Source organism: Sceloporus occidentalis, unplaced genomic scaffold (assembly GCF_023333645.1).
Source record: "Sceloporus occidentalis isolate IW3139 unplaced genomic scaffold, rSceOcc1.0.p SCAF_6, whole genome shotgun sequence".
In the NCBI taxonomy this organism is placed as follows: domain Eukaryota; kingdom Metazoa; phylum Chordata; class Lepidosauria; order Squamata; family Phrynosomatidae; genus Sceloporus; species Sceloporus occidentalis.
In genome coordinates this window covers 75,895,691-75,923,457 of record NW_028316986.1, presented here as the reverse complement: position 1 = coordinate 75,923,457, position 27,767 = coordinate 75,895,691, and the positions used below count along the sequence as shown (strand labels likewise).

General features: G+C 40.8%; 1 protein-coding gene across 1 annotated transcript; it reads left to right on the top strand.

Moving 5' to 3' along the window:
- On the top strand, positions 1 to 26,739 carry LOC149310944 (solute carrier family 22 member 2-like). Its single transcript, XM_089528427.1, has 10 exons — positions 1 to 402; positions 5,441 to 5,544; positions 7,093 to 7,247; positions 7,857 to 8,025; positions 9,734 to 9,848; positions 13,321 to 13,433; positions 15,528 to 15,742; positions 17,243 to 17,351; positions 22,237 to 22,349; positions 25,034 to 26,739. The coding sequence occupies exons 1-10, from the start codon at positions 1 to 3 to the stop codon at positions 25,156 to 25,158; spliced, it is 1,620 nt and encodes a 539-aa protein (XP_089384553.1). The 3' UTR covers positions 25,159 to 26,739.
- The last annotated feature ends 1,028 nt before the right edge of the window (positions 26,740 to 27,767 follow it).

Genomic DNA, 27,767 nt, shown 5'->3' with positions numbered 1-27,767 from the left:
ATGCCAAACTTGGATGACATTTTAGAGCACGTCGGGGAGTTTGACCTGTTCCAGAAAAGAGCGTTTTTCCTCATTTGCCTTCTCTCTGCTGCCTTTGCTCCAGTCTATATAGGAATTGTTTTTCTAGGCTTTATACCGGAGCACCGTTGTCTGAATCCTGGAATTGCGGAGTTAAGCCACAGGTGTGGCTGGAGTCTTGAAGAGGAGTTGAATTATACTGTCCCAAAAGGAGAGGCTTTCACCCAGCAATGCATGAGATACAATGTGGACTGGAATGCAACTGAGCTAAGCTGTACAAACCCATTGGAAAACTTCACTAGTCATGGGAATGGCAGCATCCCTCTTACCACCTGCCAAGATGGTTGGATCTATGATTCTTCAATACAATCCATTGTGAATGAGGTAAGTTAGGCCATGATGATTTTTTTTTTTAATAGATTTCTACTTGTGTTTTTAGTGAATAGCTTAGAAAAGGGAAAAGAAACAAAAGGTGTAGACAAGTGGTTCTCAAACTTTGATTGTCCAGAGTCCCTGATCATTAACCATCCTGGCTAATGGTTTTTGGAAGTTGAAATCCATACTAAATTCAAGGTCTCCAATCAGAACTGTACTAAGAGCGAGGAGCAAGAATCCACATTGTATGGGATAGTTTTCCACAAACAAGTATCTTCATAATCAGCCCCAGCTCAACACAATCAATTGTCATGTGGATCAGAGTTGTATTTCAAAACATTTGCAGGGCACCAACATGGAAATGACTGGTGTAACTAGGTGAACAAAAACTAGGTTGGGTGGGGTGGAAGCGGTACAAAGGAGGAAGAGTACATAATATTTGTTTACTACTTTGATCCCACTTTAGAGAACTGTTTCCCAAAGTAGATCACATAAATTAAAAACAAATAAATAAATACATAAATATATAAATAAATAAGTGAAGGCAATGGCATTAAGCTTTTTAAAATAACCAAAGCATAAATAAATAGAATGTACAGAAGGGGAGTGAAGTGGAGGAGAAAGGAGGAAGATGGAGATTCCTTTTAAAAAGTGGTGAGTTACATGCAGGCATCTAAATGCAGGTGAGACCAGGATGTAGTTCTCTTGCGGGAGTTTTTGCGTAAATAGCAGTTGCTGGCTCTTGTGTTTTTGTCTAGCTGTAGGAGGCAAAGCAATGATTTTCTTTAGAAGTATCTGGGCTCTGGGCAGTTGGAGGAGCTGAGTCTTCTTTCTGAAAGAAAGCAGAGAGCAATCTAAGCTACTTGTAGCTGCTTCTTCTCTGGTCCATAGATGGGCCAGGCTGATCTCCTGCTTGGCTTGATGTTTCTTGAGAGTCAGGCATATGGGGTGCAGTCTCCTAGTTGTCCTACATTCCTTGGCAGATGGCAGAAGTCAAAGTGGACTTCTCTTCTACTGTTCAGCCATAATGAAACTGTGATACAAGCAACACTTTTGATTGTGCAAAATAGTTCAGCTCCACCTGTGATGTTAGGACTGCCAGCACCTTCTTCAGGGTGAGTAAGGCATTTTTCACCAGTGTCAACAAGCCCAAAGTGCTTGGAAACATTGGGTCAGGGCTTATGCCCTTTCCCCCAGTGTGGTCCTATGTGTGTCCATGAGAATACTTGAACAGGATTCTCTGCTTCCATGCAAACTGAGGGAGAAAGCCAGCATACACAATCCCAAGGTCCTGTCACAGTTAGTGTGGTGTAGTATCACACAAGGTCTTGTGAGGTCACGGTTTGTGTCCCTACTGAGCCATGAATCCCACAGGATGATCTTGGGTGAGTCATTCTTTCTTACCCTAACCTATCTGGCAGGGTTGCTGTAAGGACAAGGTGTGCAGGAAGAGAGCCATCATGTATTCTTTGACTGAAAGCTTGTAAATGTAACAAAGAAAGCAATAGTATTTTATTTAAAGAGTTTTATTTTAACCACCCTTCATTCAAAAACAAAGATACCCCTGGGAACTTTAAAAGCAGTCCCATATCTTAAAGTTACATTCTCAGAGTTGCAAAGCACAAGGGATGGGACTTAGAGGAAGGAAAATACAGTGGTAGTTGCCCAAATGAAAAGGTATATGCATATTTTGGATTTGATTCTACTCAGATTTCAATGTTCCTTCTTGGCCCACATATTTTCTGATAGTAAATTTACTTCTCTTCCTCTTCTGCTTTTGCTTTCTCATCTTTTGTTCTCCAGTGAAGGAGACTCTAATTAGGCATAGTTTAAAATCTTTGACCCACAAATTTAACTCTTCAATTCTGGCTTTATTTGAACCCAATAATCTCTATTTGGCTCAACCTGCTATAACAGACTCACACACTACTGGTTCAACGTTTTCTATCCAGAAAATGTTCTATTACTCAGCCCCAGATCTTTGTAAAAGCTATGTTCACTTTCAGATGAACTTTTGTCATACTTAATAGGTTATGGTCAACAGCTTTTGAAGAACTTAACAGCTTGAGTGCAATTAGTGGGAACAGAAAAGCAGCACAGCTGAACAAAAACAAAACTTTTATACATGTTATAGCTAAGCCAGCGTGGTGTAGTCATTCAAGCATTCAAACTTTGGTGACCAACATTTGAATCACCACTCATGTTCCTATGCATATGTGTAGATCTGTGTAAACTAGTTAGCTCCCAAAGGCTTTTGTGAACAACCATGCTTTCACCTGATGCTGATATGTCAGCAATGCAGGTGTCAACATTAGGTGCCTCTAAAGGGAGGATATCTCATAATTGAGATGCCACAACAGAGAAGGCCCATGCCCATGTCATCTAACAGCATATTGCTTGGACTGACGAGACATGGAGGAAGGCCTCAACAGCAGAACTCAAACCTCCGCTTGGGTACGACAAGGTGCATGCATCTTACATCTGGCAGGTGTTTTCTGCTTAGAAACATTGTCAGGCTCAAACTGGCCCTACATTACCACTTTCTCTCCTCACACAGATGCCTGGCATAAAAAAATTCCATGTCGTAGAAGAATAAGAGCACAGTATGCATGTTTTAAACATAAGGTGAATGCTTTTTTTAAAGCTACCATTCTGGGATCATAGTTTGAAGAGGAGACACTCTTTGTATCACCAGCCTCTTGTGCTCTTTTCTATTACTTGTATTACTTGTAGGAGTTGAACACTTTCATGCTAAATAATTAGAATGCTATGATTCCACTATAACACCCATGATTACATCCTATTGAATCATGGGATTTGCAGTTTTGTTTTTGTTAATTGCTACCATGTCTACTTGACTTATGGAAACTCTATGAATGAGAGACCTCCAAGTCCCTCTAGCCTCAACCACTCTGCTCAGGTCTTGAAGACTCAGGCTGTGGCTTCCTTGAGAGTCTGTCCACCTGCAATGCAGTCTTTCTCTTTTCCTTCTTTATCTTACTTTACCATTATTGTTTTTCTAGGGAGTCATGTGTCCAAAGTATGACAGTTTTAGTTTAGTCATCTTGACATCTAAGGAGGATTCAGCCTTGATTTATTCTAGGATCTACTGTACTTATTCGTCTGGTATATATGGAACTCTTCCCCAGCACTACATTTCAAATTAGTTAATTTTCTTCTTATAGCTTTCTTCACTGTCTAGCTGTCACAACCATACATAGAAATGGGACATACCATTGCATCATCAATCGTACCTGGTGACACCCTAAGAAGAGGTGACACAACTGCTTCTCAAACATCTGCCTTTGGCAGAAACAGGCTGTGGCATTCGCCTGCAGAGTTTTCCTTTAAAACTCTGATGTGATGGTGTGAGTGGGGTGAGACTCAGTGGGAGAGGAAAGGAGAGGCCCTACGGTTGTTGTTTTTTAATTAAAATTTCAAATTAAAAATAAATAAATATATATTTTTATTTTTTAAAACACATTCTTTAAAAACCTCACATTTTACCAAATGTTCACTCTAATCACACAAAAGTGTGCATATATAAATACATTTAGGCTGTATGTATTATATTGTAATTTAAAAGTATAATTTCAGTTGTGCTAGTTGTTTATGTCCCATGTATTACCCTTACATTCAGTGATATATGGGAATTACAACTTATGAATAACATTAGAACAAAAAACATTACTAAGGATTCTGTATGGGTTTGGTATTGGAGGAGGTCGGGGATGCGTATGACACCATGAGTTACTGAACCAGGTGACACCAACCTTAAGTGATGTCACTGCCAAAGCAAATCATTGTTACAGTGCAGCAATGTCTACATGGGCCACCTGGGCTGACACTGAATCGATTCCACTGGTCTTTCCCATGCCACCACCGCTTTCTCATGGGCAGGAGCTCCATGAAAAGTCTGACCAGTGCACCATGGCTTCTACTGAGGATAGAACAGGGTTCCTGTGTGATCAGTGAGAGGAGAGGGTAGGGGTACCACTCAACTCCATGGCTGGATGCCTCCTGGAGGCATCATAGGCAGCAATCTAGGAGTGGGGCAGGGGCTAGATTGCTGTCTGTGATATCTTCAGCCATGCAGTCTAGATGTGTGGGTGTCCCTCAGTCTAGCCCCTCCTCATTGATTACACAGGTGCCCCATTCTACACTTAGTAGAAGCAGCAGCGTACCAAGCAGCCTTTCCATGGAGTGCTTGCCAGCAAAGAAGCAGCAGCAGCAGCTCAATGGACAGGCCATCCCCCTTTTACTGAGCTTCCCAGCATGGAGAAGGGGGATGGCACAGCTCTTGGTGTGTGAACAATTGGTCTGGCACAAACTGGGCCCAGTTCAGCCATCCACATCTCAAAATCCCCCACTCTAGCTCTAGGATTTTGAGGATTTTCTCCAGTTTCACTGACTCAGGCCCATTCACATTAGGAAATAACCTGGTGTGGAAACTGGGCTATTTCCATTGAATTGCCACGAATCACGATCAAAACTCTCTGTGGCATTGATTTGCATTGTTTCACACTTGGGGATATGGTAAAATGCCATGGAGAGATTTGATCCTGGCAGTTGCAGTGATGGAGGTAGATGAGGAGGAGGAAGAGCAGAGGTGGCAGGATGCTCCAAATGGGATTGACTTGTAAATTCTCATTGGTGGCTCCCGCAAAAACCTTGGTTCTTTTGAAAAAAACCTCTGAAATCCCAGTCTCAAAAAAACCTGGGTTAAGGGGAATTTGCACCAGCGCCCTCCGAATTTGGGCCAGGAAAACCCGGTGCAAGTGTGAATGACCCCAATTTAAACCATTTTGCAAACCAGTTTAAAAGGTAGTGTGAATGGGCCCTCAGAAGCAAAATCGGATAAACAGAGAAAACCCACAGTATTTCCTTGGAAGTTATCATGCATTGTGGAAACATACAGCTCTGCCTTTGGGGTGAGTTTGGGTTTTTTTTGCCTTTGTGGACAAACCCTCTGCAATCTAGACAACTCCATTTACTAGTGATTAAAACTGATTTATCATTATTTCCCCTTCTAATTGTGTTCCTGTAGTTTAACTTGGTGTGTGAAGACTCCTGGAAGCTAGATGTGTTTCAGGCATGTGTGAATGTTGGATTTTGCCTTGGTTCTGTATATGTTGGCTACATAGCAGACAGGTAAGTATAAAAGAATAATAATCAGCATCAGATCAGTTCTGCAGAAATTAAGTTTTCTATCTATGTTAGAATTTAGAGAAGGATTACAAGCATACTTCAGTTAACAAAGCCTCTGGCAAAGATGCTCCTTTTTACAAAGTCTTTTCCTGCATGCCCAATCCTTTTCCTTCTCTTTCTCTGTCTAACTGGAAGGTTTTTTTTAGCCACATTGACATTGAGAGGACAGCGAAGGAAGGTTGAGAAACATATACTTTCAATATCAGGTTGCAGCAGCATGTCTGCAGAATACTGCAATAAAGCTTGAGCTGGGAAAGAATGGGAAAAAACAGGATCTACTTTAGCTGATCCTATTTTAGTTGTGTGTGCCTCCTTACAACAGGCAAAGTAAACAGCAGCTGCCTCCAAAATCCTTCATGGAGCATGCATAAACAGGAAAACAAAGAGAAAAGGAAAAAGCAGCTACAGCCAGCATGTTAAAAAGCATAAATCCATAAGCTTGGCTACCAAAATGAAAATCATCATAAGGAAAATGTCATTGAAGCATGTTGAACTAGTCTTCATTTTTGTGGTGTAGAAAGCTTCCTATATTCTTTCCATGTTATTTCTGCCTCTGGTACCAAAATGTCTGTTAAAGAAGAAATGTCCAGGAGCACATCAATTTCTTTAAATGAGGTATACCTGTAATTTTGTGACATTGTGACATTCTGAAATTAGTAAAATTTTCCTAACTGATTATATCTTATGAAAACAATTGCTGTGAAAACTGATTTCATGCATGCTCAGTTTAATCCTCAAATGATAATGCTGCCAGAGGAAGTCAGTGTTGTAGTGGACATTTGGGCATGAGTCAGACTACACAATTAGTGTTATTATGGGTCAATCCTATGAAACTTTAAATTCTAGTTTAGTGAGGGACTAGAGTGCTCTGGCTGAAAATTGTAAATTCCTTTTACACAATTGCCAGTTCTAGGATTCCACTGAGTAGAACCGTGGCAATTAAAGTGGAATAATAGGGCTGTAATGCTGTGTGTGGCCAGTGTTGTGTAGTGGTTTGAGCAGTGGAATATGACTGTGGAGGTCAAGGGTTCAATTCCCTGCTCAGCTGTAAAAACCCACTGGGTGACATTGGATGAGTCACATACTCTCAGCCCCAGAAAACTCCATGATAGGTTTGCCTTAGGGTCTCCATAAGTCAGAAACGACTTGAAGGCACACAACAGCAAAATGCTGTGGTGTCAATGAGCTCCTTCCATACAGGATTAGTTGTTTATTCTGAGCAAGCAAAATGCTTGCTCTGGAAACTGATGAGACTTGAGATCTGGAAATCCAACTTGTGGATTTTTTACTCAAATTATACAAGAAAATTTAAATGTTTTTCAAAACAGAGTAGTACACCTTTATAATATAAGAACAGCTGCTCTTCACATCTCGACATAGACTTTCTCCCCAGAAGGAAAAGCATTCAGGGTTCACAAAATTATGCTAGTGATTTTTGAATGTATGTTTTGAAAACTGTATCTCTTATGTTTCTCATTCCTCTCAATGCAGGTTTGGCCGTAAGACAAGCATCCTAATTACCACCCTGATAACATCCATCGCAGGAGTCCTGGTGGCTGTAGCACCAAACTACATATGGTCTGTCATATTTCGCTTCATGCAAGGACTTGTTGGCAAGGGCAGCTGGACAGCAGGTTACATCCTAAGTAAGGTTTACTCCACACTTGTAAAATAATTTATACTTACCTTAATCCCGATCCTGTTTGAACAAACAACATTCCTCAGGTTTCAGAGTTAAAGCACTTCTTTTTAAAGTCTAAGGGTTTTAAAACTTTCTTTAAAAAAAAAACAACCATCTTTTAACTCTGCATTTTCTTGGAAAATTCAGTTTTTAAAAATGTGTGCCCTGCACTCCAAAATAGGATGAGGTAGATGGAAGGCTGGACATGTTGGTATTCTCGTCCAGCAAGTATGGTGATACCATTTTTTGATGTTGATGCAGCTACAGCCCTAGGAAAGCCCACAAAAGGTAGAAACAAGGAAGAGGAGAAGAAAAATGGAGGACAGAGTGATGGGTAGGGGGACAAGAAAAAAGAGAAAATGGCATTGGTTAGGAAAGAATGGGTGAAATAGGAGGAGACTGAAAGGTGGAGGATCCTGTTTGGTCTCCTTTCAGGCCTCTTTCCCCTTCTAATCACTTTAACAATACAAACAGGGTATTTGAATGCCCACATATTCAAATGTACGAAGGTTCACAGAGCTTCTGAAATGGAGGTGCTTTATTTTTATATAAAACAACTGCTTTATTTTTCCAGTCACAGAAATTGTTGGTGCAAGCTACAGGAGGACTGTGGCCATTCTCTATCAAGCAGCATTTGCTATTGGTCTTCTGATCCTTGATGTTCTGGCTTATGCAATTCCCCACTGGCGATGGCTTCAACTTGCTGTCACTCTGCCAACTTTTCTGCTTTTGCTCTACTACTGGTAAGATGGCCTTCAATCAGCTCCAGATTCCTATTTCTATGCTAGCATCTATTAAAGGGGGATTCTCCAACTTTTTAGGGCCAAGAAACTGAATCTTAGATAAAGTTGTGAAGGGCTGGACCTAGACAGCAAAATGTTGCCTTGAGTCTCAGTTGCCATGGGACAGGCAGTAAACATTTTATCTGCTATAGGTGTGGACATGCAATGATAAAGCATCCTCTGGAATCTGCTGGGGAGGGTCCTCTGTAGGTCCCAGAGGATAACATAGTGAGGTGCATCTACACTGCAGAAATAATGCAGTTTAACACTTCTTTAAGTGCTGTATCTCCATCCCAGGGAATCCTGGGGTTTGTAGTGTCTAGTTTTCGCTGCCAAAGAGTGCTGGTGCCTCACAAAATTTCAGTTCCCAGGATTCTGTAGTATGAAGCCATGGCAGTTAAAGCAGTGTCAAACTGTGTTATTTCTAGATGCATCCACTGCAGTGCTCCTAGCTAAAAGAACACAGCTGGACACTGCTCTCCTTTCTTCATTGTTGTTATGTGCCTTCAAATAGTTTCTGGTTTACTGTGATCCTGTTGGGGTTTCTTGGCAAGATTTATTCACAGTAGGTTTGCCATGGCCTTCCTCTGAGGTTCAGAGAATGTGACTTGCCCAAGATCATCCTGTGGGTTCCCATGGCTGAATTCTAGTCCAGCAGTCAAACCACTGTGCCATACTGTTTATTCCTCTGTCCTTCACCAGTAATTAAATGACCAGGTTGGGGAAGTTCCAATAGGCAAAAGGAAGCATTGGGAGGAACTTTGGTCATATGTGAGATTGGTAGAGGATCCCAACCTCTGTAATGATCTTATACAAATCAGTAACAGGATACTAGCTACAATGCCTCAAAGGATAGATCCAGTACCATTAGCCACCAGCCAACATAATGGTCCATAATGAGGCAACAGCTACAGAGTGGTCAATGAGCCTTATCACACTAAACGAATCCCGCTCAGAAACAAGATTTTAGAAGTAGAAAAAAGCCACAAATGCAGGAGGTTTTTCAGATGACATTTCTCCCAAACAGAAATAACATGAAAATAAAGCGAACGGAAAGTGGGCAAAAACAACACCTTTTTACTTTCAGGAATTTCCGAAGGTCTGAAAAACCTCCATTTGTGGGTTTTTTTCTACTTTTAAATCTCGTTTCTGAGCAGGATTCATCTAGTGTGATAAGGTCTTAGGTTGAATTCAGATGTGCAGTTAGCACAACCAGGCCAGTCCCCAACCTAGTATGCCAATATGCTCACACCAAAAGTTGTGTTTCCATGCATACCTCAGCACAAGATTGCCTGGTGCCAGTAAAGCACTACTGCAAAGTAGCCTCATCTATAGTTCTATTATGATGCACTATTGGAGCCTGGCAATGTGTATGAGTAGAGGGGAATTTCCTTGATCAAGGATAATGATGTTTCCATGCAGATTCAGGATCTGACCTGCAGTCCACATACACTCAGGGTGACCATGGTGGGAACTGACATCTCAGTTCTCCCCCTTACCTATACTTGGACAAGTGGAATGAATTGACACACGTGGAGGGGTGGCTCAAATATAAATACATGTCTGCATTGCCATCTGCTTTGGTGATTTTGTCTCATGAGTCTCTCTGCAACAGGCTTATCTTCTAGAATAGGACACTATGCAATGGTGCTGTGTTTGATTCCTGTAGGTGCCTTCCAGAATCTCCCAGATGGCTGCTCTCTCAAGGACAGAATGGCAAAGCTATGGAAATTGTGGATGCTATTGCTAAAAGGAACAAGAAAGTGTTACCTGCCCATTTTGAGGTGAATATTAAATGTCACATATATAATGAATAACTTTCCTGGTATGCTGTTAAATAATGAATAGCATTGGTGGTGGTGGCAGCAGCAGAAGTAGAGATTAACAGTAATACCTATAGTAGGCTGTGTGAGAAAAAAACACCACAAGCTTTCTAATAGTTTCAAAATTCACTATTCATTACTTAACAAGTGCCGGCTGTGGCATCTATCTTGTGTATAGGATCTATCATCTTCCACAGAACCCTAGAGAAGCTTCCCTGGCCCTGTCACCCATTTTTTTTAGCATCCCATGAAAACCTTTTTATCATCTCAGATATCTTAAGAATTGTTATATCCTTGAAGTTTTTTTTAATGCTTCTGTTTTTATGTCAGTTTCACATTCTGCAATTTTTGAATTCTTTGCAGCTGGTTTGCTTTGTTAAATTTGCTGTCTTTGATTTCTTGTTTGTGTTCTCTCTCTCTCCCTCCCTCTCTCTCTCTCTCTCTCTCTCTCTCTCTCTCTCTATATATATATATATATATATATATATATTCTGCAGTGGGTGGTTTGAAATACACATTTGAAACAGAATCTAGAAGTTCTGAAAATCTTCAAACAAGTCACAAGCTTTTGACTCCCATAATTGTGGATAAGAGACATATGACAGGGAAATGGATTAAATTATCTGAGCATAGCTTGCCCTGACATGCAAGAGAGTAAAGCAACCTGTATCAGTGAGTACTATAGACTGGAGGGCATAGCAAGGAAAGCCTATGAGGACAAGACCATGTCAGCTCTGTTTCAACAGAGACCTGGTATATGTCAGGCAACAGGACAGGTTACTGGACCATGAATCACAAGGTTGAACAGTATAACCCTACTATCATGAGGAAATATGTTTTGCTATATTTGTAATTTGATAAGGAGAAAGGTTTATACATGTCTGTGTGACATGTTCCCTGAAGAACTACTAGTCCCAGAGTCTCTTGTGAAAAGTCTCTTGACAAGTATGGAGGCATGCAGAGTGATGATGGCTTGTGGGAGGCTTTTTTCCTTGCACATTTTCATGCACGAGGGGGGCTTTCTATGCTGTTTTCATGGGGAAATTGCCCTGAGTTTTTTTCCCTGAGATAATTGGAGAGGTTGTGGTGGTTTTGAGGGATTAGCAGGGAACTTCAGGGGGATGCAAAAGTGCAGTCTAATGGCCAGATAGAGCCCATGGACATGTTTTCCATAGAGACTGTACTTTCCTCACTCCTGTTGTAGTGTAACTTTTGACATGTAGAAAATGAGGAACTAAAACATACCTTATTTCATGACACGGTGTGGGAACAGATTGATAGTGTAGTATGTCTGAGGTTTGGATTGTACTGGGGGCTCAGAATTGGTCCTGCATTTGACAATGTGTACTGGGCCAGTACTCTATCTGGGTTTGGCTGGCCAAAGAGGAAACTTCCTAGGAGGATGAAATATTTGCCCACTGTGCTATTTGGTGCTTTTGCTGTAACAGACAAGCGAAGCTCCTCATCTGTACCGGACTGTGACCTTACAGCTCATCTTGGGAAAATGACTTTTTGTATTGCAGTTCCCAGAATCCTCATCCAGACTGATCATTGGCTGGTGTTGGCTGTGGCTTTTTGTAGTAATAAAACTGCATTCCCAAGCTCTGTACAGAACACAGCACTTGCAAATGTTTGATTTGTTGTTTGCTTTTCACAGTTTTCTATTTGGCAGCTAAATACAAGATATTGGATAGTATCCAGTACTAGCAATCACTGCATGCCATCTGTTAAAGCAGGGGTCGGCAACCTACAGCCTGTGGGCCGCATGTGGCCCGCCGAGGCCTAGGGACTGACCCCAGCCCGGCCCTGCCGCAGATTGCCGCTGGGGTCTTTGGCCTCCCACGCAAGCACACGGGGCCTTTGCGCGTGGGGCATGCGGCGGGCAAGGGGGGCAAGAAGGAGCAAGCAGGGGCAAGCGGCGGGCAAGGGGGCAAGGAGGAGCAAGCGGGAGCAAGCCGTGGGCAAGGGGGGCAAGGAGGAGCAAGCAGGGGCAAGCGGCGGGCAAGGGGGAGCAAGGGGGGCAATTGTCTATAGAAGCCTCAGAAACATGCATTTATATTAACATTTAAAAAAAATTAGCAGATTTTTTGCGTGTCCTCCATTTTTTTTAATTTTAAGTGTCCTCCATTTAAAATTTTTGTCCTACATTTGTCTCGGTTTATTTATTTATTTATTTAATTTTTTAATTGTTTTTTTTGGCTTCGGCCCCCCCGAGTTGTCTGAGCGGCAGCAACCCGGCCCCTGGGTCAAAAAGGTTGCCTACCCCTGAAATCTGTCAAATAGTAATAAAATCTCCCTTATCCAACATGCTTGGGACCAGAAGTGTTTAGGGTTTCAGATTTTTTTCAGATTTTGAAATATTTGCATAAACATAATGAGTTATCATGGAGATGGGACCAAAGTATAAATACTAAATTCATTTATGTTTCATCCACACCTTACACACATAGTCTGAAGGTAATTTTATATGCAATATTTTTAATAATTTGTGCATGAAACAAATTTTATGTACATTGAACCATGAGAAAGCAAAGGTGTCACTATTTCTGCTACGCACATGAGCGATTTGGGATTTTGGAGTATTTCAGATCTCTGAATTCTGGATAACGAAGACTCCTAGGGTGTACAGACCGGCCGTTAAGGCCGGCCTGCGGGTGGAGTCGAGGTGTGGCATCCATACGATGCGTGGCCCGATTCCACCCCCAGGCCAGCGTGATGCCATGTGCCGTACCACATGGTGTGTGGCATCACAGCGCTTCTCTGGCACTGTGTCTAAATGATGCAGCACCAAAGGAGCACCAAAAAGCTGTGGCACCAGTTCCCTTTTCACGGTGAAGAAAGTAGCTGCTTTTTATGGCTCCTTTTTGTGCTGTAAAAAGGCAAGATCAGGGTTGTGGCATGTGGTTGCCGTGGCCCCAATCCGGCGCAGAGAGGGGCAGTCTGTATTGCCCAAAAGTCTGTGTGAAAGTATGGGCTTCTCTCAGTGCCAAACAAATGGACTTCTACTCATGCAACAGGATTGCTGCTTGCTCTCCTTTGCCTGCAGTATTGCAAATCTTGCTCCCAACTCTCTGATTATGGGTTCCAGATATTAGAAGGAATTTGTTCCACCAACAGCATCCATTCTGTTGGTGGCTAAAAACCATTGGATATAGTCCTATGGTAATAATACAAATACTGTTAAATAGACAGCACCATTACATATTAGTTTTCAAATGTCAAATATCAGCTGGTAGATCCTGAATGTCAAACTTAAATTTTAAATGTTAACATCTAATATCATTAGATAAGAAATAAAGTAAACTATATTGGTGATTTTTTTTTTTTTAAAAAATGCCCCATGAACATCCAGAAGTATCTGGGATCTTTGTAGCAATTGAAAAATGTGCCTAGTCCTTTGTTCTTGATTAATTTTAGAACCATTCTCTTACAGAGTATCAATCTTGAAGAAGACAATGAAAAAGATTCACAACTGAGTCCTTCTGTGTTAGATCTTGTGAGAACACCGCAGATGAGAAAATACACATTTATTTTAATGTACAACTGGTAAGAGACCTTTCATTTCAAGTTCTATATTTATTCCCTTGCTTGCCTTCGGTATGCTTACCTTGTCCATGTACTATACACAAAGCCCTGACAATTAAGGTTTTAGATGGAATAGGGCAAGAGAGATTGCAATCTCTTTGAATCCAAAGATCACATTCTGTTTCAGAAAATGTATGTTTTTGGGGAAAGGAGTGCATTCTAGTAGTAGATAGGCCCAAAAGTCTGGTCTAACAATACTAGCATATATTAATATAAAATATTTAGTGCCAGTATCTAAGAATTGGGAGAAACATTTCAACCTTTTAAAATGGAGGGAGCTCAGTACAAAAGCTGGGAAACTCTTTCAGCCCTGAGGAAAGCCCAAGGTTTCACATCCTTCAAATGGGGCATAGCTGTAAACCCAGAGTTCACATGCATGGAACCTTGACTCCAGTGTGGGTACTAAGTCCTAGGCATGTAGATGCCATCCCACAAAACCTACCTCCTTTCTCTCTTATCCCTGCTTTTTCATACTGAGCAAGAAGTGAACCTCTCTACAGTTGTGTTCATTTCCCAGGTTATAGTCAATTTCTCCCTCCCTCTCTGTGTGTGTAAAACCATTCTCTCTCAGGATAAGTGGTGTATTTAATATTATTGCCTCTCAGATTAAACCCGGTTAATTTTAACAATGATAACTTTACAAACTGGGCACAAAGGGGAGCCAGCAGCATTCCAGTAAAAACCATGCCATGTGAGGAGCATTTTATGGAGCTGGATATGTTTATCCTGGAGAAGAGAAAGTGAAGGGATGACATGATAGCCATGTTTAAATATTTGACAATGTGTCATTTTGGGGATGGGGGAGCAAGCTTGCTTTCTGCTGCTCCAGAGACTATGACCTAGAGCAGGGGTAGGCAACCTTTTTGAGCCGGGGGGCCGGGTTGCTGTCCCTCAGACAACTGGGGGGCTGAAGCCAAAAAATAAATAATTAAATAATTTAAAATAAATAAATAAATAAATAAATAAACTGGGACAAATGTAGGACAACATTTTCAAATGGTGGACACTTTTTTTAAAAAGTGGAGGACACGCAAAAAAAATTGCTGATTTTTTAAAAAATGTTAAGATAAATGCATGTTTCTGAGGCTTCTATAGACAATTGCCCCACCATGCCCCTCGCGCGAGAGGCCAAAGGCCCCGGCGGCAATCGGCGGCAGGACCGGGCTGGGGCCGGTCCCAAGGCCTCGCCGGGCTGCATCCGGCCCGCGGGCCGCAGGTTGCCTACCCCTGACCTAGAGCAATGGATTCAAACTACAGGAAGGGAGATTCCATCTAAACATTAGGAAGCTCTCTCTGATGGTAAGAGCTGTGGTGAAGTCCCCTTATTCGGAGGTTTTTAAATAGAGGTTGGATGGCCATCTATCGAGGTGCTTTGATTTGGTATTCCTGTATGGCATACCTTGTGGTCTCTTCCAACTGTATGATTCTATGTCCTGAGTAAACTATGCTTATTAAAGTTCATACAAGCCCATGTTGTATTTCAGAATCATAATCAAAGACAGTATATTATGTGTGTATCGTGGTAGCTTCTGTTTTCCCCAACCTTGTGTCCAGTAGACTTTTTTTTATTGTATTTCCAGTAATTCCTGATCATTGACCATGCTGGCTGGGACTGCTGAGACCTGTAGCCCTAAACATGATAAGGCACCATACTGGGGAAAGACATGTTACAATTGTTATGCACTTGTCTGTTTGGCGTTTTATCCACCACTTCTCCTCCAAGCAGCATGGTTCTCGGTTCACATTTTATTTTCAAATTAGGATTTTTGACAGGAAATAGGTTGGACCTAGAACATGGGACTGGCCCAAGCCATTCCTAAGAATAAATGTACTTTCATTCGTGAGCTTTCCTTACAATATTTTAGTATCCTGCCAAACAAACAAACAAGCATTTCTTAACCTTAAAATAAAAGTCTTTTCCTGAACATATGTGTACCTAATGGAAAGTCTGATGAAATGATTTGGGATCTAAATTACATATCTAGAAAATTGTTGGTCTTATCTCAGATGTATAAATGGCTAGATAATTAACTACTGTTGCTCTTCTTTTCTTAGGTTCACAAGTGCCATAACATACCAAGGACTAATCATGCACGTGGGAATTTCCGGAGACAATGTTTATCTAGATTTTTTATATTCTTCTATTGTTGAATTTCCAGCAGCTGCCATTCTCATATTTACAACAGAACGAGTGGGACGACGGTATCCCTGGGCTGTATCACATCTCATGGCAGGAGTAGCTTGTCTTGTTGCAGCTTTCACTCCAGAAGGCAAGTTGAGATATACAGTTGGCCCTCTGTTTTTGTGGGGGATCTGTTCCAGACACCCCCGTGAAAATGGAGGCACGCGCATATTCAAGCCCCATAGACTTGAATGGGGCACATGCCCATGTACATGCTTGTGCGTGGGGGCATGCCCCCTTAAAAATAGTGGAGGTTGCCCTTCTGCGGATTTCCAAGGTCGCAGATCCGAGATCCGTGAGTTAGGAGAGGTGACTGTACAGTCATTCTGTAGTCCAGATGCAGCCTGTGTCTCTAGAGTAATGTACAGATCACAACACCATTATTCTTTGGATTTTACATTTCTCTAAAGGTTGCAATTCATTTCTCAGCATAATCAAAACACATGCAAAAATGAATAGCTAGCACTTGTAATCAAAGATGTGGAATGAGAGAAGCATCAGCATTTGGAGAAGCCAGAAGGGATTTCTCAAGTTTCTGGAGCTAGAGATGTGGCATCTTAAAGTGCCAAGGGGGCTTCAAATGGATTTCTTGCCTACTCTGGATCCATCTAACAGTAGCTGGATCCAGAAGGTCACAGTAGCTGCAGGAAAACTGAAACATGGAAGTTAAGTTTAAGATCATGGGTGCAAAGCAAAGGTTATTTGGGGGTTATTTGTGTTATCCTCCATGCCAACAACATACGAGTACACATTTGAACCTACATTTGTCTGCTTCACAGCAGAAATCTACTGCACAGAAAAGCCATGTGGAGGTATGAAGGTTGCTTTAAAATCATGGGTGCAAAGCAGATTGGGAAATGGGGATGGGACAAAAGTGGAAAAGAGAGAATTGGATGAATGAAGGACTAAACCAGCAGGCAGTACAGAAGGTATGTTTGAACAGCTGCCTGGCATTGGAATGGAGGACTCCAGATCTTCTGAGAAGATCCAGACCAAACAGGGGGTTTTTAAAATTCTGAAATGAGAAGGTTATACTACTGGTTTGGCAGCAAACGACCCAAGACTCACCCGGACTGTTTACGCCAGACTCAGGGATTGGGCTCTGTGTTGTCCAGACTCCTTGCCAAGAGGATGGAGCGGGGGGGGGGGGGGGGCAGGCTGGTTTATCTAGCCCATGCAGACAGAGCCCAAATAATCAAATGAGTGTAGAGCTTGGTAACTTGCTACTGGGTGCATGTACCTGTACTTCTGTGGAGATAGGAGATAACAACATTAGCCGGGGGAGGGGGGGACTACCCTACTTGTATAACCCAACAGGCCTCTCTTCTCCCAATATGCTCTATCTGTATTTTTGTAATGCCAATAGCTCAACAAGCCAGAATTCTCTAGTATATTCCCATCCAATCAAAACTAAAACACTGTCCAGTTAAAGAGTGTTAACACTCTTGACCTTGGAGCTTGTTACTACTCAGAAACAGAAAATGTACTGCCTCCAGTTCTCTGGAACACTACTGTTCATCTTGTTGATACAGTACTATTAATTGTCTTCCTAATGAGTTATTTTGGAGAATTAATGTTTATTTTCCAGATAAGCACTGGTTGAAGATCATTGCAGCTAGTCTAGGGAGACTGGGAATCACTATGGCTTTTGAAATGGTGTGCTTTGTGAATACTGAATTATATCCAACATTTCTCAGGTAGGTATTCTTACTATCCCTAGCAAGGTAATTTTTGAACTGTTGGATGCATATATCTGTGATTACACCATTATTACAGATTTACAAGTATATAACATGAAGGTCCAAAACACACTGCAGAAGTAATCCTGTTTGAGACCGCCTTAACTGCTTTGGCTCAATGCTAGAGAATTCTGAGAACTGTAGTTCTGTGAGACATTTAGGCTTCTCTGTCTGAGTGCTCTGGTGCCACAACAAACTACAATTCTTAGAATTCCCCAGCATTGAGCTAGGGCAGTTAAAGTGATCTCAAAGTGGATTATTTCTGCAGTGTGTTTTGGACCTAAGATATAGAAGCAACATATAAAGAACCAACTGTAGGGTCAAAATAGAGAAGCATGGGGAGGGTTGTTGATATCTTATCTAGAAAAAAGTACCCCTGGAAAAAAATCTGTAAAGTACTGTTGTATCTTATTGATACCAATGGAAATCATTGGCCTGGTTTGCTGTTTCCATTTGGGCTGCTCACTGATAGTAGATTGGTGAGGTAGAGAGTAGTCTGCAATCTTTAACCTGGTGCCTGCTGGAGGATGTCTTGAAAGGGTAGCTATGAAGGAACTAGGCAAGATACTGAAGTGTAAATTAAATAATTAAATACTAAAGCTAGAATTGTCCATGCCATTGTATTTCTCATTTCTACATATGGTTGTGAAAGCTGGACAGTAAAGAAATTTGACAGGAAGAAAAATCAACTTATTTGAGACCTGGTGCTAGAGAGGACTGTGGATACTGTGGACTGATAAAATAAATGCGTCCAAGAGCTAATTAAGCCTGAACTCTAGTTCAGGCTTAACTAGCTCTTGGACGCATTTATTTGCGTGAGACTGTTGTACATTTGGCCATATCTTGATGTTACCCAAAAAGATGGGAGAACTTGGAGTCCCCATCAGCTGTGTCAGTATTTCCTTAAAGCAGTGGTTCTCAACTTTTGGCTCTCCTAGTGTTTTAGCCTTCAGTTCCCAGAAGTCCCAGCCAGCTTGCCCAAATGATAAGGGATTCTGGGAGCTGAAGTCTAAAATGCCTGGAGGGCCCGAGGTTGAGAATCACTGCCTTAAAGGATGTTTGCAAGAGGTTGGGTAATATAAGGATTGTTTTCACTTGCATATACCAGTACTAACTGCAGGAGGACTCCAAGTTTAATGAATGAAATATGTAAAAGTGTGACCAAAAATGCAATAGTAATTCGAGTAGACCTACCATACAGAGCTAACCAAAATAGATGTATGGGAATTGGATAGCAGAAGCTCAGTTGTGGAAGGAGTAATATTTACCAGTCCTGAAGAGGAATTCACAGAAAGCAGGATGTGGCTCAGAAAGCAAGTAGAAGAGGATCTCTGTGCACACATGAGGGAACACTGGGACTAATATTTATACATGATATCTTAGCTTTGAGGGGCACTGGGTGATATCTTGCAGTGTAATAAAGACCTGATGGTTTTCTTAGAGAATTGACAGTGGGTTCCAGAAGGCTTGACAACATTAACTTCAGATTAACAACAACAACAAAACAACAAAGATTGGTTTTAGGAGTACCCCCAATGTGGATGGATAGGAAACTTGGATGGAAACATGGCAAGGGCTAGGTAGGGGAAATGGTCTTATGTGCCTTATGTCCAAAACACACTGCAGAAATAATCTACTTTGAGACTGCTTTAACTATCCTGGCTCAGTGCTGGGGAATCCTGGGAATTGTAGCTTATTGTGGCACCAGAGTTCTCTGACAGAGGCGGCTAAATTTCTTGCAAAACTACAGTTCCCAGAATTTGCTAGCATTGAGCCAGGGCAGTTAAAACAATGGAGTTTATCGCATCGCGTTCCGAGAACATTTTTGGAACCCGATTGGAACGGAACACTTTCAACTTTACCGCACGGTTTTGTCCCCATCGGGTTCCCATCGGGTTCTACATACTCCTCAAAGTGTTCCATATGTGTTCCTCGGAGGGAACGGATGAGAAAGTGATCCAAGCTTGTGGAAACGTTTTTAAAACGGTCCAAGAAATGTCAGAGCGGTAATGTAATCCGTTCTTACTTCCGTTCCCATGTTCTGCCTTGTTGTGATTGGCTGAAAGGACTTCCCTCCCTGCATTCTGTTTCCCAAGCTCTAGCCTGGCCCTGGATGGGGCTCCTTGACTGCAGAGTCCTCCAAAGCCTGGCTGGAGCTTGAGAGAGGCTGTCTCCCCAGCTCTAGCCTGGCCCTGGACAAGGTTTAAAAATGTAGGACCTTCTTTTTAAAATTTCCTGACCAGGAATTTTTTTTAAAAAAAAAAGTCCTACATTTTAAAACATTGTCCTACATTTTTCCTAGTTTGGAGGTCCCCAGGGATGGCAACCCTATGTTTATGTATATGTATAACATTTATATATATATATATATATGTGTGTGTGTGTGTGTGTGTGTGTGTGTGTGTCTAAAAGTATACATACAGTATATATACAATATACATATTTTAAATATGTAATATATACAAAATATATATTACATATAATATAAATATATTACACACAATATATACATATATATGCATAATATATATATATATATATATATATATATATATATATATATATAAATTTTTGTATATATAGATTGCGGACTATATCTGTGTATACATGTGTGTGTGTGTGTGTGTGTGTGTGTGTCTATATGTATCTTGTATATAAAAAGATTAGGTTGTGTTTGCACAAATATCTCCCTGTAAAAGCCTTTTGTTCTGTGTATGTGGTACTCATGAACAAGAATACACAGTTACAAATACGCATGTGCAAATATTGAAACGTTCTCATACTTATCACGCTTCCTATAAGGACAAATGCGGTAAATTGTGTTCCCATTACGTTCTCGGAACGCTTTACATTTTCGAATGCGATAATATCCGTTCCCATAACGTTACATCTTGAAACGTTTTTGGAACAGAATAGAAACGTTTCAGGCACTGATGCAATAACCTTCCCTGTCAAACTGGATTCTTTCTACAGTGTGTTTTGGACCTTAGTGCAGTGAGACCTCCTTTAGCACAAGAGGCTATGCAGAAAGCCTGGGGGAGGATGGAGTGATAAACAAACCGATTTAACCTTTATTTTAGTATTACAAAGATCTTTCACATGTCTTTGGGTCAATGTTCTTTTCCCATGGGACACTTCATAGTCTTTTGAAGGCCATCATTAAAACATGCTTGGCTGTAGATATGAAAATATGAAAATCTCATATATAGTGTGGGGGTATTGAGTGTGCTAACAATGAGAAGACGTGATTCACTAGGAAAAACAATAATGTTTAGTAGGACAGTAGGAAAAGAGGAAGACTAAATTCCAGATGGATAGACTCAATCAAGGAAGCCATGACCCTGAGTTTGCAAGACCTGAGCAGGGCAGTTGATGATAGTGTGACGTAGAGGTCTTTCATTCATAGGGTCACCATAAATCAACCCAACTTGACAGAGGTTAACAACAACAATGCTGAAGTTACTCAGGTCAGCTACTGCATATGGCATGTGATAGAAGAAGTTGTTTTTGTTCTTCATTCCAAGCATCAGACTGTTCTATGTTAGATCTGTTTTTTCTGAAAATGGGTGGTTTCAGTAATTTGGGATGTAACAAACAAGGCCCTTAATGTCCTTTTACTACTCTTCTGCCTTGGTATCATAACCATTAGAAAAGAGAGAAGGACAACTACAGGTGTAAACAGTGACAGTTCTGAACTGGGATACAAAGCCAGGGAATCCTGAGAATTTTAGTTAGAGTTACTTGGACTTGAAGCAGCTAGGAAGGGCTATGATCTGGGTTTCATGTGGCTGAACTAGAGAGTTTGATGCATCATCAGTGGATGTAGTGCTCACTTCAGGAATTTTTTTGCTTTTACTTTATTAGAGATGGGAAATTGCAGCAGATCCAGGGGTGGCAACAGCAGCAACAATTATTTATAGCCCACCTTTTCCCCAGTTCAGGATTCAAGGTGGCTTATAACAGATTTAAAAAATAAAATTTTTAAATGTTTTAAAACATTTTCTTTAAAATAATGGAGTAGCAATTCACCTTTCAAATTGATTGCAGGATCTCTCTACACTAACACCGAATAAACAAACAAACACCCCCAAATCCTGTTTTTCAAAATCCAAAATGGATTTCTGACCATTTCCATTTCCCCTTCCTTCCTTCCTTCCTTCCTGATGATTGGCAATTTGTGAGGCTGCAGGAAGTTCTCAAGGGAAGGAAATTAGCCCCTGGAACTGCCACAGTTGTCTATCCCTGCTATACTACTGTTACTTCTTGGATTTCTCACTGTGTTTTTGGAAAGTGGGAAGCATTCAACATTGTTAGTGTTCAAATGCCTGCAATTTGTATGCGGTGCAAACAGTTGTTTGGATAAAGACATGGTTGCTTTGGGACACAATTTGACTTTTCCTTCTATCTACCCATAAATCAGCCTTTCTCAAATAGTAGGGCGGGCCCCCCAGGGGGAGCGCGAGGCTCCGTAAAGGGGGGCGCGAGGCTCTGTTATGCAGAGGTGTACTTATAACAATTTTATAGACAAATGATACTATTTACAGTTGCGCGGGGGGCGCGAAATGTTTTCTTCTTCCTAGGGGGGGCATGACAGAAAATAATTGAGAAGCACTGCCATAAATGAAGGATAACTGTAGAAAAATCTGTCTTTTTATATGGTGTGAAATATGTTTGGAATGTAGGTATCTCTTCCTCCTCTATTGAGAAGAAACTGTTTCTAAACCATAAACTTTATGCAAACCCTGTACTCTGAATTATCTCACACACATATTGTAGTTTTACATACAGGTGCATATAGATACAAACTTTTAATGTGATTCTTTCCCTCACTTTTTTAAACCAGAAACCTTGGTGTGATGGTCTGTTCCTCCATGTGTGATGTGGGTGGGATAATATCCCCATTTGTTGTATATAGGCTGACAGAAATCTGGGACCAGCTGCCTCTTTTAGTTTTCAGTAAGTAATATTCTACTAAAGGTTGCTGAAGCATCTTAATGCTTACCTAGGAGTCACTCTTTTACAGGCGTGTAAAAGATTGCATTGTTTGTTTTATTTTCTTTAAAATATTTACATGACACTTTTCTACTTTGTAGTATTTGTTGCTATAGCTTTTATTTTTATTTTATTTTATTTTAAAAATATCCAAATGACATTTCTGTTGTCCCAATTGCTGGTACCAGCAGAACCATTTCATTCCCTCTCTTAGGTGGGTTTCTTTTTAATTCTGAGACATGTCAGAACAAAAAAGTATCTTTCCTCTCTTCTCCTTTCTTTTTAATTTTTTTAGTTATAGTGCTTCAGTGCATCAGTGAAATCATAGTTTAGCACTATGATATGATATCTTTAAGAGTTTTTAATAAATTCAATGAGGAAAATTTAAATGATAGGATCAGATCAGCAAACAACGCCAGTTTATTTATTTATTTATTTTTTAATTTTTGGGAAACCTTTGTACTTTCCCAAATATTGTTGTAAACAGTTCCCAAAAGAATGGAACAAGTAGATAGAAGGGCAGCCACAATCAGCAAAACCCAGCAGAACCCCAGGAACTATAATATGACAATTCATTCTCCTTTATACAACTAAATTCAAAATCCTCCAAAGAGTAATAACTTTACCAGACAACCAAAATACACAAAATACATTGTCTAAGCTTTCAAAACTTCACTGGCTTCTTCATCAGGCATTGCAAATTGAGCTTCAAAATCTTGCATGATGAAGCTTGTACATTTCAGTTGGCCAATAAAGATATTGCTCTTTTGTGGATTTGGATTTCATTGTAATTTGGTCAACACAGTCAACATGACTATCCCTGACTACGCTTTTTTATAACTCTGGAAGAGTCATGGAAGACACCAGTGACAGCAGCTCATGAATCTGCCTGTGTGTTGGTTGTCACATCCCCCAGTGAGGCAGTTGCTTCAGTCAACAGATGCTAGGGGTCAGAAGCAAGATGCTGAAAAAGAGAGACAAGTGCCATACTGCCTGTCCTGCTCCCCATAAACTAACTTGCTATCTTCAGATTTGGAGGAAAATACTGGCCCATTACTAGCCTTGAATAAAATGAAACTGTTGGTCTAGCTGGCTTTCATACAAGGGACACAAGGAGGCACCATCTTATTCTTCACCTAGGGCTACCCATCACATGAAGAATACCCATGTGTCGGGGAAGCTCTCCTGTTCAGACCCAATGTTTTGCACATAAGGCTGATAGTAGACCTGGAGAGAGAAGGGCTGGGTCTTGTGCATATTCCTCTGTTGTACTGATAAAAAAACACTTGTTAAATGAATGAATAGGACTAGTATCTCTATGGCGGGTTACAAACCGCCATTTTGTACGTATTCACTACGTATTAGGGTTAGGAAGGGGCGGTGCTTCCGCACCCCCCTAACCCTAGTACGTAGTGAATACGTGCAAAATAGCAGCGGCCGTTCCACATGGCCGCCGCCATATTGACGTAGTGGACGCTGTGCGTCTGCACGTTGAGTGGCGCTTATGATGTTGTGAGTGCCATTTTGGAGCTTCTTTTTTGCTCTGCGAGGGAGTCATGCGGTTTGGCTGCTGCGGCTCCTCGCGGAGCAAACAGCAGCGCCGGCAGACCGCCGCAAAGCGGCGGTCTGTAACGCACCCATATGATATGTATAGAGTTTCAGTTTGCTAGACTTCCTCCAGTCCATTAATGGGGTCAGGAACCTGTTATGTAAAACTTCCAAAAGGGGCGGTCTTGGGCCGCTGCCGGTTGCAGCGCGGGGAAGCCGCTGCAGCCAAACCGCGCGACTCCCCCGCACTGTAAAAAAGGAGCGCGAAAATTGCGCTCCTTCCGGCAACCCGGAAGAGACATTGCAAGTGCCAAAGCGCGCACTCGTAACGTCTCTTCCGGGTTTAGATGTCCGGACGCTGTGCATCCGTTACGTCAAGATGGCCGTGCCCATCTGTATAGGGCACCGCCATCTTGCCGTACGGAATACGCGCGAGGGGCAAGGCGCGTCCGGAAGCACCGCCCCTCGCGCGTATTCCTGGCGCAACGACGGCACCTAAGTTACTTTAATTTTTTTAAAAAAATCATTATTATCTTTTAATTAATGCTATAGAAAGTGTGTGTATGAAATAAAATTAGAAAAAAAGTATCTTAAAAGATTCCCAGCCAAAAGTCCCAGACTAAATAAACCCTTTCCTTCTGTTATTGAATAATGCATATCCTTCAGAAAACCATCCAGTAAGCTTAGTATCAATTCTGGCGAAGAGAAGCAATCAAGATAGCTTCTTTATATCTTACATTATGTTTGGGGTTAGATGGCATGAAGATGGCACAGTAGGCCCATCTTAAGATCCGTACAAAGGAAGAGCTAATCAAGCTCACAAGGAAAATTCTAGAAATTCACTTTGAATTTGTTGAGAGACTGACCATGGAATTTAGCCACATGAATTAAATAAATGTATCAGGTTCTCTAAATAGCTCAGCCTTATGCTGGCTTACTTGAGACTGAGTTCTACCAAAGTCAATGGGATCAACTTTCAGGTGACTATGCATAGGGGATTGCCTCATTGAATTAGGGGACCTATGTACTGTTTTTATAAAAGTGAAATGTAATATGGTATATTGGGTTCTAACTGTGTCTTTTATGTATTTCGTGGGCAGCTGCAGTTGGTGTAATTGGCGCTGGATCAGTGCTACTTCTGCCTGAAACCAAAGGGAGAACTTTGCCTGAGACCATTGAAGATGTAGAAAACTTCCATAGATACCATGCTAAACAGCTTAAGTGAGGACAGTCAATTTGAAGCACATTTTTTCAGCTGTTGCCTATAAATGGAGTTTAGATGGGCAGTGAAAATGTTCACTTGATGGGGAGGGAGCCTTGATAAACTGTATAAACATACTTTTATAAATAAATTAGCTATTCCTTGGAAGTGGGTGTTCAATTCACATGGTCTTGTGGAGATACATGCTTCACATACATAAACTCCTCCCATTATCCCATCTAGGTTGAATATATCCTCCCCACCACCAGAAATTCTGCCCCCTCAGAAAGTAGTGATTATTGGTAACTCCTCTGCTAGTGGACAAATTCAACGAGTTTGCAAGATGGGGTTGCTTTTTCCTTTAAGCATGGTATGTGTGAGGTGTGTGTATAATTCTTTTTATCCTGCAGCTCAAGCCTTATTACATCCAGGCTGCATTCTTAGGACAGAATGCAGTTAGGAGTGATATTACAAAATGATTTGGGGTCCTTTCTCAATACAAAGGTCACATGTATTATGCACATGGCTGCGGATTTTTGCACATTTGCATCAATGGTTAATTGTCTTCATTTTCTTGCTCAAATTTGCATCTACAGTGGGTCCTTGTTATCCACTGGAATTTGGTTCCAGGACCCCTTGTGGATCCCAAAATCTGTGGATGTTCAAACCCCATTAAATACAATGGCATAGTAAAATGGTTTCCCTTATATAAAATGGCAAAATCAAGGTTTACTTTTTGGAATATGTATTGTTTTTGAATATTTTCAATCTGTGTGTGCTTGAATCAGTGGATAAAAAAATCCATAGATATGGAGGGCTGGCTATATTTGCATCTATTCATCTTCTCTCTGCTGAAAATGTACAGCCACCCAAATGCATGAGACAGACAGACAGGCACAAATGTGATAATGCTCATTTCTGCAGATTTCTGCAGATACTCTCGTAAAAACCACAAAGCTTTTTTCTATGAAGTTTAAGAAGCCCCCCCCCTCCCAAAAGCCTGAATTCCTGCTAATTGTGTGTTTCCAGATGGCATTGTTGGAACAAAAAATATATTCTCCCTACTGGTCACAAAAAGTCCATCTCTGTTTTGTTCTATAAACATATCAAAAACTTGACTTTTTTTCTAAATTAAGAAGTTACCAACATTTAATCAATTCCTTGTGGGGGTCTGCTCTAGTTCCTTCAGTACATTTGGCTTTCTTTTCTACACCATTTCCAGCTGTATAATGCCTATGTACAAGTGCAGTTATAAGACTATACACATTATTTTAATTGTAGGTTGCCACACTATATTTTCCACCTTTTTCATCCTAATAGGCTGCATCCAACCCACAATGTCTAGCTTGTCCTTGAAGCTCTTGAGAGAATGGTGAGATATAAATCTGGGAAACAACCAGCTTTTCTATTGTTCAGAACAGTACATTATCCCCTCATTAACTCTTCCTGCCATCGCCACCCTTTGCTCCTATGCATATACAGTGATCCCTTGGTTTCCACTGGGATTGGTTCCAGGTCCCCATACCTGAAATTGATGGATGATATCGGATGTATGTTGTGCATGCACACACATACATAGGATTAAATACACACAAATTACATTAAAGGGGAAAATGAAACAAAATTGATCACTATGAAAATTCTTAGCTTCCTTTGCTTTCATATATATATATATATATATGTCTATGTCTATGTCTATTGATATCAGTGAAACTTACATGCACTGAGGTTTGGCTGGATAAGTGCCCAAAGTTAGCCAAAAGGATAAAAAATATTTTTAGAAGATAAATGCTAAATGCTTCAAGAACTCATTAAGCACTAAATACCATACATGGTAAAGTGAGAGCCAGTTGCTTCTCTGATCTTTAAAGCCTGTCTCTTTGGCTGGCACAAAGACACTGGAAAGAAGTCTTGTTGTTTGCTTTCATTTCATGTTTTCTTTATTACACTCAACATTTCGTAAGGCAGGATGTGGTTCTTTCCTTCACTAATATTATTGTAGCCTTTCTCCTGAAGATAATGTTCCGTTAGTTTTATAATCAACTTTTTGTGCATCTTTCAGCTACAAATGTTGTTACCATCAATTTCATCAAACAGAATGTAGAGCCTTTTTTAATTAGTAGCTTGCAGCCTTTCCCCTGAAAATAGTTTCTTCTGTTGCACAATCAAGTTTTTTTATTCATCAGAGTAAAAATTAATAAAGACACATTCAGTAAAGACAACTGAGCCAAATAGATTGAATTTGGACAGAATTTGAACAGAAGACACTTCTACAAGATTTTTTTCTCCACTGTCTAATTTATTTTAATGGAACTAAGTGGATAGGATTGCAGTCCTATCTACCAAAATAATATGGCTACAGATTTAGAATGATGAGTGGGCGGGCTTCACAAAACCAAAGAAGGGGAGCATCCCAAATTAAAACAGTACAAGAAAAAGGAGGGAAAAGTATACCATATAGATTACGCTACATGTTAAAACATACATTTACCAATCAGTCCAATTCTTTTAATTACTGACTTGTCACATGACTTAGGGGCAACGATGAAGATGAAGACTTGATTGGTTGAAATTTATTTGCAGTAGGTAACATTAAACTTAACTTGTGTTGTATTGCTCGTATTTGGTCATTT

Excerpts from the sequence above, each read along its gene's own strand:
- LOC149310944 (XM_089528427.1), top strand. The coding sequence starts at position 1 with ATGCCAAACTTGGATGACATTTTAGAGCACGTCGGGGAGTTTGACCTG. Across the intron at positions 403-5,440 it reads TACAATCCATTGTGAATGAG|TTTAACTTGGTGTGTGAAGA; the intron begins GTAAGTTAGGCC and ends GTGTTCCTGTAG. Across the intron at positions 22,350-25,033 it reads GCTGCCTCTTTTAGTTTTCA|CTGCAGTTGGTGTAATTGGC; the intron begins GTAAGTAATATT and ends TTTCGTGGGCAG.